General features: G+C 38.3%; 2 protein-coding genes across 4 annotated transcripts in view; both read left to right on the plus strand.

The window, feature by feature from the left end:
- Positions 1-11210, plus strand: part of pdxdc1 (pyridoxal-dependent decarboxylase domain containing 1) — a 34156-nt gene extending 22946 nt beyond the window's left edge. For all 3 annotated transcript variants that reach the window (XM_085453381.1, XM_085453379.1, XM_085453380.1), the window contains 8 exons: positions 241-346; positions 789-963; positions 2516-2634; positions 2740-2861; positions 4958-5050; positions 6206-6302; positions 6703-6801; positions 8538-11210. In XM_085453381.1, coding sequence (XP_085309507.1) covers positions 241-346; positions 789-963; positions 2516-2634; positions 2740-2861; positions 4958-5050; positions 6206-6302; positions 6703-6801; positions 8538-8809 — 1083 coding nt within the window. In that variant the 3' untranslated portion in view covers positions 8810-11210. The remainder of the gene's footprint in view (positions 1-240; positions 347-788; positions 964-2515; positions 2635-2739; positions 2862-4957; positions 5051-6205; positions 6303-6702; positions 6802-8537) is intronic.
- A 2220-nt stretch (positions 11211-13430) lies between these two features.
- The window catches only part of abat (4-aminobutyrate aminotransferase), a 29935-nt gene continuing 24901 nt past the window's right edge, over positions 13431-18464 (plus strand). Inside the window, exon 1 of the mRNA XM_085453382.1 lies at positions 13431-13548. The gene's annotated coding sequence lies outside the window, so the exon portion shown is untranslated. The remainder of the gene's footprint in view (positions 13549-18464) is intronic.

Genomic DNA, 18464 nt, shown 5'->3' on the forward strand with positions numbered 1-18464 from the left:
ATTTAGAGCTGCAGCCATTTTTTGTTTGATATGCAATATTGTCTAGCAACATTTTTTTAAAAGAAAAAGATTTTTTAATTTCTACATTTGATATTTTGTCTTTGTACCAGTTTACATTGTTTAAATTGTGAGCTTGTCTAAACTGAACCTTTTCCTATAGGTCCCTTGTCCTTCTTGTTTCTTCAGCAAACTGAATTATATATATGTATTTTGTTTCTATTTTTTTTTCTGTTGGGGTAGCTGGGTGAAGAGCTGGCTGAACTTGTTCCCACCAGTGGAATAGATGTGGTGGAGCTTGAAGACGAGGCCACCTGCGTACGCTTCAGTCCCCTCCTGACAGCTGCAGGTAACATGAACTTGTGTTCACGTTACAACATTCTGCTCTTACTTATATACAATATACACTTCAATAAGGAAAGGGGGGAGGGGGAAGAACAATTAGAGAGCACATCAGATCTCAGTGGGGGGAAAATGCAGGCTGGGTACCAAGGATGCCACATCATTTGACTAAAAGGACATAGTAATAGTTGGTGTTCAGGCTGCTGTTGCTATCCAGTAGAAGTCTGTGCCTCCCCAGATCATCACCGACCCACCACCAAACCGGTCATGATGAATGATGTCACATGCAGCATAACATGTGACACACAATACATATTTATGCAATGCTTTTATCTATGCCTAAACACTTTTTATCGGGTAGGGCTCGATTCACTGACTGTTCGATCAGCAGATAACTACCACCTGAGTAGTTAGGAGACATGCAACTCTCACTTCTCATTCCCTTCTAGTTCTGGGGACCCGGGAAGAGGATGTTGAGTCCATTGTGGAGAAAATGACAGAGCTGGTATTTGTAATGAGCTCCACAATGTCCCTCAGAGAAGACTTCAGAGAGGAAACACACAAACGTTCACCCTCACTCAGATACATAAACGAGTTCGCCTGGCCTGGACTGGGAGTTGTCCGGTAAGGGTGCATGCAGCTTACATGAAGTTCTTTACTAAATATGTTATTTGCATATTTATTAATCAGTAGTAGTAGTAAGATCAAAACAAAGACGTAAAATGATTTATACAGTGCTATATAAAAAGCACTTAAATATAATATATTTAAATGATTATATTAGAGAAAGATAACCTGAGTAAATACAAAATATCGTTTTTAAATGATGATTTCCTTTATTGGCCCTTGCCCTGTGTAAAAAGACTAAAATCTCAAAATAACAACACATCGTGCGAATCATCCCACGAGCGCATCGACGACTTATCCAGGATGTCAAAAGCCTGACAACCAGTTATCAGGTTCAGGAGGCAGTTATTTTTTCACAGAAGGCCAAGTAGATTTGGATTCTGTTGTTTAATAATTGAAACCATTATTTAAAAACTGCATTTTGTATTAACTCAAGTTATCATTGTTTGATATGAACATCTTTTTATTGATCTGAAACATGTAAGTATGACAAATACACAAAAAATGAGAAATCTGGAAAAACTTTTTCACAGCCTGTATATCTTAGTTGTATCAAGACAGTGCATATGTTTGTTATTTTATACATGGCTCAGTTTCCATTGACTAGTAAGTGACAAGGTGAGATGATTTGTTAGTCCTTGTAGGAACTTGACTGAAGTCCACAACCGTAATTTAATGACTTGTAGAGACTGGCTGATACAGCATTTGTAAGACCCATTCCAATACAATACTGATGTTTGGTGATATATTGTCTTTTTTTGCTTTCAGACACACAAAGTAAATACATTTGTTGTGTGTAGTTATTTATTTTTTACACTCCCCACAACTCTGCTCAGATTGGTTGTAGTGTTTGTGCCAATCCAAAGAGCTGTTCTGCCAACAGTGAAGTTGGAGAGTACCCTCGATGGGAAAACCATGCAATATCAACACTCATGACATGGATAAGGGGTGTTCTTCCATTTCCACTTTATTTTCAAATTTTCCTTAATCAGCTGTTACAAATCTCGATACTGATAAAGAAGCAAATGGCTAATGTCAAAATCAATTAAAGTCAGTGATATTAGTCTGCCAAAGTTGGTCACACTCTGACTGGACATGGTAAAGAAAGGGACACATGTATGCAGTTAAGGTCTATTGCCATCAAGGCAGAAAGCCGAGCATCGAGTCCAAGGAACTCTGTGGTGGGGCATTTCTTTGCACTGGTCAATGGATATTGATGGATGAAGCCAGACAACCATATTTATTAAAATTCCTTCATCTTATCATGTCCTAATTTGCTGTTGTTCCATAGCACTAGCATAGCAGACATGAGAAGAAAGGAAGCTCAGTGTCACATAACTAAAGCCTTTATCTGTTTAATTAGTTAAATTATCATCACTCTAAGAGAAACTATCAATGTTGCATATTTAATTTCTGTCTTTTGGTCTTTAGCAGTATTCTCAAATTGCTTGTGACAATTTGAGAATACTGCTAAAGACAAAAAGACAGAAATCTGTTTGTTTTCAGTAGTTTTCACACTTGTGGATGTGATTGATGCTGTGATGTTCAGGTATGAGATGCAGGCTAATGGAATGGATGAGGACAGGAAGAAGCAGGAGCAGGAGAAAATTAACACTGAGCTACTCAAGAAACTGCAAGACCTTGACACTGACATCCTGTTTTCCACTGGTGGGTACCTCTACTTATCTGAGAGGCTTTTGGAAAAAGAAACAAAACACTGTTTTAACCATTTCTGTTGTTCTTTCCTCTGTTTCTGTTTGTTTCATTTCTCAGGCCCTGAGTTCGTGACAGAGCAGGGCTGCATTTTTGTGGGAATGGTGACAGATGATGTTGATGTTTCAGACCTGGTGGATACAATAGCTGCCCTGGGCAGGGACATAGAGGAGAGCGGGAAGGTAAGTCCTGCTTTCAGTTTGCAGAATATTTGAAAATCTTTAGATGGCGTTTGCAGTTAATAACTTGTTCCCAGTTCTGATTCAGTTGTTGCTGTATTGTTGGCAAAGCTGCCAATCTGTTTACATTAGCTTAACCATAGATCTGCAGCTAGCTATAAGGTAGCACACTATTGTTTGTCAACTAACACAAACTGACTAACCATCTAAACATCTCTGATATTTCTGCCTTATTTTATATCTGAAGTTATAGCAGTGTTATATCTTTTTATTTGCATTACTTTTTGTTCACTGATTTTAATAGATTTGAAAAAATCTGAACCATTTTTATCTCTGTTGTAACTCTCTACTTGTTTGCTTTTGGGAACTGAAGGAGCATTTGGCTAATGATACTTGACTTAATGAAGTGACAAATCTAAAAAGTGACAAATTCACTGAAATAAAGTGATCTCTTGCTTTTGATCTGAGAAAGCGGTTTCATGAAACCCTCGCCCGTTTGCATCCATCCTTTACATTACTGCCATCTTCTTGGCTGTTGTCACTGAAAGCTGCACTTCTTTTGTCTGTCTCCTGTTAACAATGATTTCAGCCGGGCAAGCTGAGAAGCCAGCAGCTTTTTTCTGGGGCTTTGCACATGCATGTGTGAATAGACCTCTGGTCTTTGAGGGTAAACTAGCTTGTGTGCTCTTACCATCTGCACAGATTAGCATATATGAGAAATCACTTAACTGAGTGAATTTAATAAACTTAACCAGTGTTCTGACAACACTCCATCTCTATTCTTCATCAGTATTTTTCATCTCCCTTTATCGATATTAATAGTGCATATAATGCAGCAGGTGCAGGCTTTTTTCGTTGTCAAATTTTATATCCAACTGTACCAAAGTGGCACACGCCTTACATCCTTGGGTTTACCTCTTTCATCTGGTTTAAAGCCAAGGAAATCCCAAATTGGTGCTTTGTATTTTTTGGCAGCTAGTTTCTCTATGTTTGGACTTGTTCTGTGTTCTAAACACGCAAATCAGTCTGTGCATGATTACATTGCTCCGCCCATCAGAAAGTCACCTGCATGACCCTATCATTTATTGGACTGATGAATGTCAGTTGGAAAAATTGTACATATCGCTCAACCTTATCCTAGACAGTTTAGGCTGATGTGATATTAGGGCTGTGCGATATGACCAAAATCTCATATCCCGATATAAAACATCTATCGTCCCGATAACAATATAAATCACAAAAAATGTAATATTTTCTGTAAATTCTGTGAATCTAAGGTAGGTGAAGTGTTTCCAGCTGGGCATCGTGTACCTGGAGTCGAATGTTTTAACCGATGCATGAAACTATACATTGTTAGACATAAGTTGTAACGGCCGCTTATTACACTTAGTATTTATTACACAGCCTGTTCTAACGTTTGAGTCTAAGGTTTATTTTTTAGCACCTCACGACTCTTTTTTTTTTTTTTCTTTTTTTTTTTGCTTCTCATCCGTCAATACTCTGCATACTTTTTCACGTGATTCCGTTTATTTTGAAGATTCTCAACAGGATCTTGAGCTTTATTCTGAAAGGTTTATGTGGAAAATAAACAAGCGGACATGCGGTGGTGTTAACGTCGTTGTTGCTAACGACAACCCATAAAAACAAGCTCTTGTCCGTCTGTAGTGTGGTTATATTAAATATAAGAGAAAGAGAGAACTTTAAGAAATTAATATAGCCACTACAGTGACCATCAAAACGATGAAAAAAAATATTGCCGTAAACAGTTTATTTTGCGACACCACGAAACAAACAATAGCGTAAAATGAAACGATAGACGTTTTTATATCGTCATCCGATATATATCGTTACATCGAACAGCCCTAGGTGATATAAATATCCAAGCATTCAAAAAGTAATTTACTTAAGTTATAGCTACATTCAAAGTTAATAAGATTGTTGCCTAGGGAAACTGTCATCTGGAATTTATGAATGGTTATTTATTGCTAATACTTTTATAAAAACATGTCAAAATGTCTGGTACGAGTTGAACTCCAGGTTTGGCTTATTCTTCATTAATGACATTTACGTTTATAAAGCAGTGATTCTTTTCTGCTTAGTTGCTGCAGAACATGACAGAGGTGGTGAGGAAAGGCATCCTGGAGGCAGAGCTGCAGCTGCAAAAGGCTAATGAGGAGAAACTCGTGGAGGAGGTGGGTGTGTGCGTGTGTGCGCGTGCATGTTTGTAGTGGAGTAGGTAACTTAAGATCATAGGTTAAATCATTCACAAGTGGATACAAGTACCAAAACTGGTGAGCCCAGCGTAAGCTGACTTTCAGGGTCTGAAATGAATGATAAGCTTCAAACATAGAGATGTTTTTTGTCTCCTCCTGTTCTCGGTCTGTGTTAGTGTAACTGCTTACATTAATCTGAAAACAGGGGTATAGTGAAGTCATTGTAGAAGCAGTGCCTTTTGTTTCAACCAAGAGGGGTGTAGGGCATGTTACTACTCTAGGCATTTCCCATGAATGTCCACATCACCAAGGGGGTAAAAGGGTAATCCATCAACTGTGATAACACCTATATATCAAAATGTAAATTCCACTTTCCTCCAAACTGCAAAGATGGGAACAAATAGTGTTTGTTCAGTTGTTCCAATAAGGCAAAAAGATCTCAATTTTAAGTTTGTCAGGAACCTCAGAATAATCAGTACAATTTATTTCACTGGGAAACCAATTTAAAATAAAACCACAAGTTTCTATGTGATGGATTCCTTTACACTGTGTGGCCGATATCAAGTCTCCGCTGAGATTTGGAAAGATGCATCAACTTGCAGGTACACAGAGACAAAGCCCAATCACTATTCCTATTAAACTCATGGGAATGGACGCAGTTAAAGAAATGTGAAAGCAATGTTGAATTTTCCATTTGCATTTGTTTCACAAGTCAAGTTCAATCCTTGTTGCCCATACATAACTTAATGGTCACTAAAATTTGTACCTGTGATGTTGAGAAGTTTTTTTTGCAGTTTTACTATTTAAAACAAAAAAAGTATTACTTAAAAACTTCTCAAGAGCCTCCCAAAGGAAAAAAAAAAACAGAAATCAAGACAATCAGCTCTGAACTCCATTCAGTCTCTATCCAACGGTTGGAATTAAATGTTCTCTGTGTTGGAAGTAGCAACTTTCTTTTTGTCTTCAGATTAATAGCTTCAGAGAGAAAAGCACAAGTTCTGGTGCTTGTATACACTTTTGAAAGATTTGCTCGCTGCTTCACTGTGTGTTCCAGTACAGATGAATAAATGGGAGTGTGCCTAGACTGAGTTGTGTGTTGAAATGATGAATTGTAACTCCTGCTGTGTATTCTAGGGAATGCTGAGACAGCTTCCTGTGGTTGGCTCTGTGTTAAACTGGTTCTCTCCGATCCAAAGCTCCATAAAGGGACGGACATTCAGTCTTGCAGCAGGTAGTCCATTTCTCTGTTAGGACAGACTCATTCTGTGTAACCCACAAAGCTATTCTTGTTTCAACCACATGTTTATGTAGGTAAAGTGGAATACTTTGTTCTCAGGTTCTTCATTGAATGTTTCTTAGTTTCAGACTGAATTTAGAAGAAGAGCTTTTGAGAGAGTTACATTTTCTCTTTTAAAAACTTTACAGCTTGAATTTAATTTGCTAACACCCACCACATTTCTTTGACTTGCTGTTTTAGTCGACGTATTCTGTCAACAGTTATTCCTGTTCCAGGTCCTTCAAGTATTTGAGTCACTGATTACATATAAAAACTAATTGAGTTTAAATATAGCAAATCTACAGTATGTGTAACATACAGAGCATGAGTTGGTTAATGACTTGGGTGTTTTTAGGTTCTCTGGATTCCACAGAAGTGACTTACTCCACCAAAGCCCAAGCTGACAGGCCATCCCTGCAGGACACTCCCATTTCTTCATCAAAGAAACTGCCAGGTAAGATAGTTCCTGCCTTTCACTCACACTCGCTCTGGTAATAGCAGATCGCCAATAAAAGCACTTTGTGCAATATGTCTACACTAACCACCACATAATAATTAACTTATCATTTCCTGTTGTCAGCTTTCTTGCTCAAGTTTAAGGTAACCTGTTCTGCTTGTCCTTATTTGACTATGCATAAATCGTCACCGTGTGACTAAAGTTCAGCTTCAGACTGCTCTAGGCGCCAAGTTTATTTATGTTTTTTCCACTCTCAAAGCTAGCGGAGTCAAAAAGAGAGGGACCTTTATTTGGCCGTTTCAGATCCAGGAGCCTCACCCCTGTGATGTTCGAGTCTGCTTGCAGAGGCAGTAATTTAGAAGAAAGTTCACTTAAACGAAGAAGGTGCTAAAACCAGGCCTTGCTTTGTCCTCTGTGTGGAGCTAGCAGTGTAAAATAAAAATGATTCTTTTCAATCATACAAAGCTACTTTACAGATTCAGTATGTTATTGGTCTTCTTGCCAATACAAGGTGTAACAAAGTTTAGAGACATTGCCTATTAAAACTTAAATATGGACCGTCTCTATTTCAAGGTTGTGTGCATATGCATCTGGATTACTTCCAGGTCAGGTGCAATTTTCAGATTCCTGGAAACCCGTTTCTGACCACTTGCATAGAGAGTAAACATACAGAGCTGGGTTTCAGTCTGCACTTACAGCATGTCTTTTATCCTGTCTTCCTTCTCTCACCCCAACCGGTCGCAGCAGATGGCCCCGCCCCTCCCTGAGCCTGGTTCTGACTGAGGTTTCTTCCTGTTAAAAGGGAGTTTTTCCTTCCCACTGTCGTCAAAGTGCTTGCTCATAGGGGGTCATATGATAGTTGGGTTTTTCTCTGTATCTATGAAGCACCTTGAGGCGACTTTTGTTGTGATTTGGCGCTATATAAGTAAAATTGAATTGAATTGAATTGAACTGTCAGGACAAGGAGAAAACCTTTTTTTTTTAGTTATATGTGACATTCACAGGGTTGTTTTCCCATGAAATCATCTCAGTGTCAGACTGTAAATAGAGAGGTCTATAAACATGCTGGTCTGTCTGAGGGAGAACACTTTACATACTTTCAAGCGGCAAAAAGAAGAGGATGTTTTACCCTCTTCATGGCATTGTACACCAGCTTAGTGCATTAAACAGCCATACCATCACAAGCTTTGTCCAACATGATATACAAATTCATGTCTCCTATGTCACCATTTGGACACAGTGGAGAACATCCAGAAAGCATAGCAGAGGCACAAGTACAAGAGCCGGAAAAAGGACTTTGAGGAAGCAATCGAAATCTAGCAGAGGCGCTGAAAGCTTCACAGCACCGTCTGGATAAAAATAGATACAAGATGACTTTTTCATTCTGAGAGCATTTTGATGAGCAAACCCACAAGTTTGCATGTCATGGTAATCTTTGTTGTTTCTATTATTTTGGTTTATATTTTTGTCACTGAATGCTTTCAGTAGTTTTTGAAAGTTTCACCTCGAAAAGTAAATCCACATGACCATGATTTCATGGAGCCCATTAGTACTTTGCATTTGGTCTCAGCATATTTAGTCCATTTCTCTCTTAAAGAATAGCTTCTTCTCTTTGAAAGATCTACTTTTCATCGTTAGAGAGCTTACAGGTTTATATCTTGACCAGTTTAGTGTTTTCATGAAATCAGCAGGTACTGATTTGTGTTGTACATCACACTTGCCTTGTGCCACAGGTCAGAAGTTATTTCGACGTGCAGGCGCGAGCACAGATTCGACTGAAACCAGCTGCACACAGGCTGAGGCAACATTCCAGGAGGAAAATCCTACTGGGATCGGCAGCAGCATCAACCCTCCGATCTCTCCACCTACACCAGAGATGCCACATCACACCTCAGGCGATTTGGTACCAGAGAAAAACCTGAAGTCGTCTTCTGAGATCGATGACTTGGAAGCCTCAGAAGAGATGCACCCTGAAGGCCAAGAGGCAGAAGGGAGCACAAGATAGGATGACTGTTTCTGCAGGTTTTCTAACCATCTTAGAGCAACCAGCCTAAAAGATGCTTTAAAAAAAGTTACTGTGTAAAATGTAAATAAAAACAGAATGCAATGATTTGCAAATCTCAAACTCAGAACACAGAAAACATGTCAAATGTTTGAACTGAGAATATATCATTTCAAGAAAAATGCTAGCTCATTTTAAATGTAATGGCAGCAACGTGTCTCAAGCTGAGATAGGGCAACAAAAGTCTGGAAAAGTGACACAAAGCAGGATAACTTGCAACTGCAGTAATTAACTGACAACAATTCAGTAGCATGACTGGGTATGAAAAGAGCTTCTTAGATTGACAAAGTTTCTCTGAAGTAAACATGGACAGAGGTTCACCAATCTGCAAAAAACAGCTTTACTCTAAAATTATGGAGCAATTTGAGAATATCTCTGTGGCTAGCATTCCAAACAGTTCAGAACAAACAGAAAATACAGCAAAGACAACCCCAGGACTGTTGAGCAGATACTCTTCTTTCAGACAAGAATAGGGCAGCTCTCGTCTCCCAAAGGTCAAGCCTCCTCGTTTCCCAGACATTTACAGATTTTGTTAAAAGAAGCTGGGATGCTACTCAGTATGAACCTGTGCCAAATTCCAAGTTATGTTGCTGTCATCAAATTCAAAATGACTGTTGAGTGTTTTCCATCAGATGTAGGTGCATTGAATTATGATCAGCTGAGGCAGTCATCGGTGCTACCTGTCAGTTGATTATAACGTTTTAGTGTAGATTTTTCTATCAAACGGGGGACGGGCTGGAGTTTCTGTCAGCTGATTCATCTGGTGTTGGATTACAGAGCAGAGGAGCAGCCATATTATAGATTTCGTTTCAGATTTTAAACAAAATATTTCTTAGAACTCTGGAAATCAAGCAGCTTAAAGTTAGTTTTGACCCCCTTACTGTGAATGGTTGAAGCAAATGATATGCATGATATGCATATGTAAAATACCAACTGATATATTGCCTTCAAACATTCATGTGCGCATTAACATACAGTAAGAGTCAAGTTGAATTTTACAACAATAAACAATCTTTTCTATAGAAACATTTACCCTATTAACAAACATAGTGTACATTAGCCAGAGCTGTGTGAAGCAGAATCTGATTATGGGACATGTGAGATGTTCCCGTTTTTATTCACAAAATGTACTTTTGACTCATCTCTTACCACAAGGGGTTGCTACAGAGCGATGTATGCCAGATGCCTTTCCTGACTCAGTCTCAAAGGGTATATGTGTGTCCAGCTGGAATTGAACCAGCAAACTTTCACTTGCCAAGCAAAAGTGTAAACACTACACTAGAAAACTACTTTTTACACAATAATGGAACCTGAGCAAAAAGTGGGCTTCTGCCACAGAGAAGCTTTGCCTCAGGTATTCACTGTATGAGGGAGAATACTCTTCTCTCCAAAATATTATCCTTAAAATGTAAGTACTATATCAGAGGGACAATCGGGGTTAGGGTGCTTTGTTTTTTCAGTTTCACTGGTTGCCTGTATCTTATGTCTTACTCTTACTTACGGGCTACTTGAACATACTGTATGCATTTTCTACTACTTACAAAATGGATTGTTTTCCTTGACTCTAAAGTAGCGCATCAAATAATAATTTATGAAGAGGTTTTGTGTTTTATTATTTTATTATTAAAATTAGGTGACAGGAGAGGAAATGGTTATTTTTCCAGCTATTACTTTGGGGACACATTTTTAAATGAATTGTACAAAAATAATTTACTAAGGTTTATAGTAGATGCACTATTGATGCTTTATTGAAACAGAAATTTAGCTAATGTCACAACACTTATCTTCAACCCTACCAATATAAAACGACATAAATCACTGGCAAACATGACATGGTGGTTTTGCCTCTGCAAGAACAAAAGTCAAACCCCTAAATTTAGCTGGATGTTTTCTTAGTTGCTTTGAGCCCGGTGCTGGTGGAAGGTTTACTGTAAAGAGTAAAGAATGGTTGGAATGAAGATTAAAAACTAATTGCACTTATACTTTAGATAATTATTGTTCTGCTGCTTTGCATTTAAATGAAATGAAGATTAATTTTATTGTTTTTGTTTTGGGTTTTTTGTTACAATTCTAATGCAAAAATAAGTTTCTATATTGAAAAAAGTCTTGAAAACTTGATGTGATTACATCACCGTCTAGATGTTTGATGTGTTTGGAATCTTTTTCGTTTGTTCTTGTTGGTGTTTTTGAGCACAGAAATTCTTTCGTTGTAACTTCTGTCACCACATGTCCAGGGTTCGGGTAATTTCTGATTAACTGTGTCTGATTTTTAGTCTTTCTTTGTTCAGTTGGGAGTTGATCATTAAACGCAGTAGTCATGTTAATGATTCTTGATCATTTGTAATTCAACCCGAGTCTTAACTGTGTCACAGACAGAGTAATAAGTTAAAGTCAATGAAAAGAAGAAAGAGAATGAAATTAATAAGAGGTAAAGTAAAACATCTATGGCTCGCTGGAGCTCTACAAGAGTCCTTCTAGAGCTAACTGTACTACTCCACACCCATCTTCAAATTCTTTTTTTTTTCTTTTCCATCTTCAAATTCTTTGTAAGTGATCGCTCAGAAATACTTTGGACTGATTTATCATCGCTCCAAGTGATGAGACAAGGGTACAAAAGTCTGGAAAAGCAAATAAAAACTGGGATTATATGTTCTGCACCAGAAAATCCGCTCAGGTCTGGGTGACATAAATTATCAGTGAGTGTGAGGGTCTGTGAAGATTTGTGTAGCTCTTTTTTTTTTTTAAATCACCCAGCGTACTCTGCTGGGTGAAAAGAACTTACATTGCAATGTGACAGCTACGCACCTCAGACTGCAGATTTCAAATAATAACAGGAATGGCTACTTGATTTTACAGCCAGTTGTATACAGCCTAGTCTAGGCCTAAGTGATGCTAAAAACAGTTGGAGGATAATTTTGGAACTAATTCAGGTAACTGGCAGCATGTCAGTAACATGACTGGGTATTATGGAAAAAAATCTTAGAGAGGCCGAGTTTCTCAGACATAAAGATGGGCAGACGTTCTTTCAGGTGCTACCTTTAGAGGTTGCCAAAGCAGATCATCTGCCTCCATCTTCCTACTCTGTTACAACAACAATCTACATGTCATCCTTCATTACATCCATGAATGTTCTCTGTGGTCTGCTGCCTGGCAGCTTTTTTCCTGTGATTTGGTTTCTTTTCGGACAGAGAATCCAGGTGAACTGTAAGCCAACCACAATGTGTCACTACTAACCACATGAGAATGTTCAGTCCACTCATTGGGCAAAAGTGCATTGGGCCAGGGGCAACAATACATCAAACCAAGTCTCACTAACAATTTGTAAACCTACTCTTTCGCTTTTGCTTCTGTCAGGAATACGGTTCTGTGTTCTGGATTACTGGAGAACATGGAGAATTTCCATTCATTTTACGGCTAAGTGCTAGCCCATACAGACCTTTTCATATCTATAGTACATTGCCACAAGTTTTTTTTTTTTTGTTAGCTCAGACTTGCAATGTTGGTTGGTTCAAACTGAAGTCAGATCACATTCACCCCATAAACAGACTGCTCCTGAGTTAAACTGGAACCACACCGAGATGAGCTCCTCCAAAGGGTCAGCTTTTAAAAAAAAAGTTTTCTGTTTTTATATACCACTCTGAATTGAATAATTGGTTATTATTAATGTCTTCCAAATTGTTTCTTTTTCTCCCATCTCCCTCTCCTCACCCCCAGCAGACAGCTGCCCCTCCCTGAGCCTGGTTCTGCTGAAGATTTCTTCCTGTAGTTTTTCCTTCCCACTGTCACCAAGTGCTTGCTCATTTGGGGCCATCTGATTATTGGGGTTTCCTTGGTATAACTGTAAGGTCTTTACCACACAATATAAAGTGCGTGGAGGACTGTTGTTGTTGTTCTCTGTCAGAACTGATACTCTGACAGGGGACAAAAAGAGACAGCGACTATATATACACCGGTACACAAAAGGGTGATTAGGGAAGTGGAGACAGCTGGGAAAAGCAAAACACGGCTGAACAAAATCACAACAGAAGTGACAAAACTCAAAAGGAAGGAAGACTTTTTAAAGAAACTTGTCAAAACTCAGCTCTTCAAAAAACGTCAAGCTTTTTTGCTCAATTATATACTTTTATTTACACTATTTATTTATGCTGCAGTACGCCAGAAAAAGCACTCAAAGCGCTTTAGGCTACATACTTCATTCTCCTAGTCACACAACACCCAATTGTTGCCGTAACAAGACAATAAAAAGACACAGTGATGATTAATAAATTAATGCCAGTGTCCTTCCGTTTCCACGCCTTTTTCCACTCTCGTGCCAGCAGAGACTCTTTTGATTGGCTGTTAAATAGCAGCCAATCTCATCGATCTCAGAAAGCTTTTTTTTTTTTTCTCACTGAAAACAATAATTAATTATCCTGTTGGGATTTTTCATTTCAACGAAATGTATAATCGTCTTGTAACACACACCTCAGCGTACCTTTAGATTGAAAAAACAAGGTCTCTCTCTCTCTCGGACTGACAATAAGCCCCTCCTCTTGTACGGAGCAGCCCTCGCTCCTGGTGGATGATGTTGTCAGGGTGGGCGGAGTCTCTGGCTTTGCAGAAATCGAGGAGACTGCTTCTTTGCAACAGCAGTGGTGCCGGCAGTTTTGCGTGTGGATCTTGCTGTTGTCACTGGATCATCAGTAAGTGTTCTCAAAGCCTTTATCATTTTCACATGGGTAGCTTAGATGAGATCACAATCGCTGTGGAACTGGCACATCGTGATTCTGTCAGGTCTGTTAAACGTCAGTGCACTGGGATCTGCAGCAGCCCGCAGCAGCCTCGACTGGATAGCTTTTAATGAAACGTCTGTCTCATTTTAACATATTACTAGTTTGGATTGGCCAGCCTATTACGATTCATGAACCTCTAATCTCTGTGTGAACCAGCCAGAACCAGTGGGATCCAGATTTTTCAGAAGAGCGGAATGCCAATAGCACACACATACTGTCTTTATTGTCCTGGTTTATGGCAACTCCAGTCTGCAGCAAAGGGCGGCCGTGTAATCAATACCTTGTTTACATGTATTCAAATCAGGACTCTTCACAGCGACTCCTAAAAGCATCAAACATGTACTGCGACATGAACGAATTTAAAGGTTATCAGAATAACGATATATAAAATAAGGTGTTACTCGCTATCATTACCGACACGAGACACTATATTAACAAATTTATTTTGTTCTGGTTGTTCTTAGATAAATACTTGCTGTATAACTGAAGTAAGGAGTTGAAATGTTTTATTTTATAGATTATTGGCCCAGGTTTGTATCACAATGATAAACAGAGAAAACATAATCGCGTTATGTCTGTGTAACATTTTATGTACGAACGAGTAGCTGAAAAAAAAAAGTTCCTCTGATGTTTTTCCTTAATAATTTCTTTAAATTGGGATTGCTCAAAAATCTGATGTGCATTCTGTCAATAAAATAAAAGCAGGTAAATCACTTTTATGAATCGGGACATATTAAAATGTAATCTGGTCTTAAATTTGGGTATATAGAAACAGTAAACCTGAACGATATACATATATTGGTTGTATCATTGTTTTTATATATATATATATATGAATAACAAAACATAAATCAAAATCCCATTACTTATTTAGGAAACGTAATCAATGCTGAAGTGGTGTGTTAAAAACTAAGTTCATCCTTACTTCCATAGGAATAAGAAGTATCTGCTGCTCCTCTGTTCCATTCTAAGAAAGCACAAAATTGCTTTCCGGTGTTATGCAGATGATACTTAGTATCGTCTGTTGCATGTTGTGGTTAGTCACTTCTTTCTGTTTCGTCTTCAGCTTTTGCAAAATGCTGCTGCACAGGTTTTAACTGGAACATGGATGCGAGAGCACTGCCTGCCTGTTTGAGGGTCCATTTTAACATTTTACTTTATTTGTTTGTTTGTTTGAAATTCTTTATTTAAGAACAGCGTCAGTCAGAAATGGTACAAAAAGTTTCCACCACACATTATTATACAAAGTTCTACCACAATGTGTTTATGTGTTTCCAGTTTCCAGGTTGTTTCTAGCTCAGAGGGTGACACTGCAGGGACAAAGATCACTGTCAAAGACATGATACTGTTATCTGTTGGATTGGCAAATACGACCAAGAAAAGTCATTATTTTATATGTGAAGTCACAGTTTCAGATTTGACACTTGAAGTGTCTGAATCTGACATAACCCAGAAAGGTTTTCCACCTGTGAATGAGTAAAAAGACAACTTATCTTCCAGCCTTATAAAAACTGCAGTGTCTCCGACATTGAACATTTGGGTTCTTATATTTGTCTTGATGTAGGGTTTTGAAATGTGTCATCACGGTCTTCCAACAATGCTCTCTCCAAGTCAGCTGTTAGTTGAAGACCATTGGCATTTGCCAATACTACCCCAGGCTTGCTCTGATCGTCTAACCCCCACCTCAGACTCCCATTTCTCTTTGACAAATGAAGTATTGTCATTGTTAGCAAAGGAGAGCGTATTGTATAGTTTACATATCCCTTTAGTTAAAGTTTTATTCAAAGCAAGGTTTTTTAATTTTTTGGAACTCTCATTCTGATGTTGTTAAATTTACAGGAGTATGATTCTGGACGTAATAGTTCTGCAATTAAAGATATTTTAAAAAATAGTTTTGCTCCAAACTGCATCCTGTAAAAAGAAAAGGCTATGAAATTTACCCTTTTGTGTGAATGAAATACAGGTCCTAAGTAAGGATTCAAGTTTCAGTTAGTAGTTTCCTTCCATTAAACTTTGTAGTCTTTATTGCACTGTTAAGGTTCAAATATTGAGGAAGGAGAGTACAAACAACCATGGTCCAGAACTTGGTCAAACAATTGATTTTAATGAAATACACGCGTGGGGGGGGACCAGCTCCGTTTGCAGACAGCGCTGATCTCCGACTAATCAAAGCATAAGCATTTGATTAGTATACCATCAGGGCTTGAATTTAATGACGCCCCCTCATGCGTCATCAGATAAAAGTCAACATGATTAACCTCTCAAAACCACAATAACAATGACCTATAAATGATTCTCTCTAACTGAGTGTGTGTGTGTGTGTCGTCCTTAAATGCTCTGTCATCTCACCCGTTGCACTTCTGTAAAAGCACGCTCTGCAAACCTGCAATTTCCTGTCAGCCTGACTTTTGCGCAGAGTGTAGTCAGAATCAACAAAATCAGCACATACACACTTAAGATTATAACAAGCATTCAAAAGCATTTAAGCTTATAGATTCAACTCAACAGTTTAAAGTGGTTATAACTGCACCTGTAATAAAGGCTAATTGGGTGCCAATATGTTTAAACTAGAGATGGACCAATCCGATATTACGTATCGGTATCGGTCCGATACTGACCTAAATTACTGGATCGGATATCGGAGAAAAATTAAAAAATGTAATCCGATCCATTAAATATCACGAAAGCACCTCACAAAACTTGCAACACGCCCTAACTCACCTCAGAACATTAGCACGTCGGAGCAGTATGCATCACGTGATAGAGCGGCTGTGGCATGCAGGACCTGTTGGTGGTCTGGATAGCATTTGGAGCTTCCTAGCAACCCGGCATTTCATCTCCGACAAAGTTATCCCGAGAGAAGTAAAGCAAGTGTGTCAGTCCATCTCTGAATGTTTGTAAAGCATTCCTGCGTTAAGCTTAACAAAGGATATATGGAGCGACTGCCTCTTCTCTCCCCCTCCCTCTCTTGCTGCTACTTCAATCATGAAACTGCTTAATGATCAGCTGATCGGCTTTTCTGTCGTGAGTCCGTCTCTCTTGTTTGCTTTTGGCCCACTTTGCACCAGAAAGAGGAAACCAGCGGATAAACAACAGCAGCACGTTTAAGCTTGATAAGCTGTTGTTAGAATTTATTTAATATTACTTTCTACACCAGGATCTTTTTTTACGTAGCTGACATTGGTAACTGTGCAGGGGCGGATCTAGCAAAGTTTAGCCAGGGGGGCCGATAGGGCATTAACAGGGAAAAGGGGATCACAAAGACATACTTTTCTTTCTTATTCTCATTTAAAATGTCTAGCTTTTAATAAATAATTATCTGACACCCAAAGTTTTAATTTAATGCAAAATGAATAGAAGTCCATTACTGTATATAGTAACTATTAAGTCTAATATATATACCCTAGTAAGCTATAGTACTTTTTCCTTTGGGAAGGTACCATCTGTGCAGTCTGCAATTTTGTTGAAGAAAGATGTTGAATCTATTTAATATTTTAATATATTGAAAAATAATTTATTTCTGTGCATTTTTTTTTTCACACTGCATCAAATTAAGGTTGATTACGTCGATTAAGCATCATGAGGTGGAGCGTGAGGGGTGGTTCCCTATTTTTTATTTATTTATTTTTGGGTTTTTTTTGCATACAGGTATAACAGAATAGCTTTAGTGTAGTTGTTGTTTTAAACTTGAGTATGAACTTATACAAAATGCAGCAAGATATTTAAAAAAAACAGTTTTGTTGATTAAAACACACTATATCGGATTCATATCGGTATCGGCAGATATCCAAATTTATGATATCGGTATCGGACATAAAAAAGTGGTATCGTGCCATCTCTAGTTTAAACATCTGAATGCAATATCAACACTGTAGATTATATTATTAGTGCAATCGTAATGATGATGATGATTATTAACAATAGCAGTAAAATAATTTCCCTGATCTCCACAGCACCAATGAAGTAGAGGAATTGATTGTGCTGCAAGGTAGTAGCTTCTTCAGCATGGTAGAGCCATCCCTTCTTTCTTTTCCCAGCTGCAACACGCTGAAACTGATTCTAGGTTTCTTTCCCTGCCAGATAATCCATTTGTCCCAATTGCTAAACTGATTATCGCTTACTGTATGTCTACCGATAGGATTCAAGGATGTATGAAAGGCAGGGGAGGATATTCATGTTGACAGCGATAATCTTTGTGTTTAGATTTAAAAATGGTATAAGGTTCCATCTTTGCAAGTTTGATTTTATTTAATAGGATAAGGGATTGTGATTGGCTTGTGAAAGTTTTGTTGGGTAGTTAAGCAATTCAGCATCCCAACAGAGATTGAAGCTGTAGCTGTTCTTTGAGTCAATACATTTTAATGTCAAAGCCTGTGTTTTTCATATATTGATTTTGTAACCTGACAGTTTTCCAAAGAAAGCCATAACTCTGTAAAAACTCTGTTTCTGGCTCCATCAGGAAAACAACAACTTTGTTACCTTACTAATTGTCTCAGGGGCTCAATGAACAACACAAAGAGGAGAGGGTGATGGTGATGATCACTTTCATTTCAGCCTAAAGTGTTACTGCATTAGGTGCTCGCTGCCTCTCAAATGAGATCACAAAATAGATTGCAATGCGTGTAATAATGCATGTGCGTGATTGCATTATGGCTTGTTTCTGCAGTCATATATAGTCTGGTTTTATGGTTGCTGGTTTATCAATCAGCTGTGAGTGTACGACATAATTGTAATGATTTTGTAATGGTTTATAAAGTCAGCAGGTCAACATCATTTCTTCCTCTGAATGAGCCACTGTGTAGTCTGTAATTTAAAAAAAAATAATA

Source organism: Copadichromis virginalis, linkage group LG4 (genome assembly GCF_057382275.1).
Source record: "Copadichromis virginalis isolate Kocher_CV1m ecotype Utaka linkage group LG4, C_Virginalis_male_GT1.1, whole genome shotgun sequence".
Classification (NCBI taxonomy): domain Eukaryota; kingdom Metazoa; phylum Chordata; class Actinopteri; order Cichliformes; family Cichlidae; genus Copadichromis; species Copadichromis virginalis.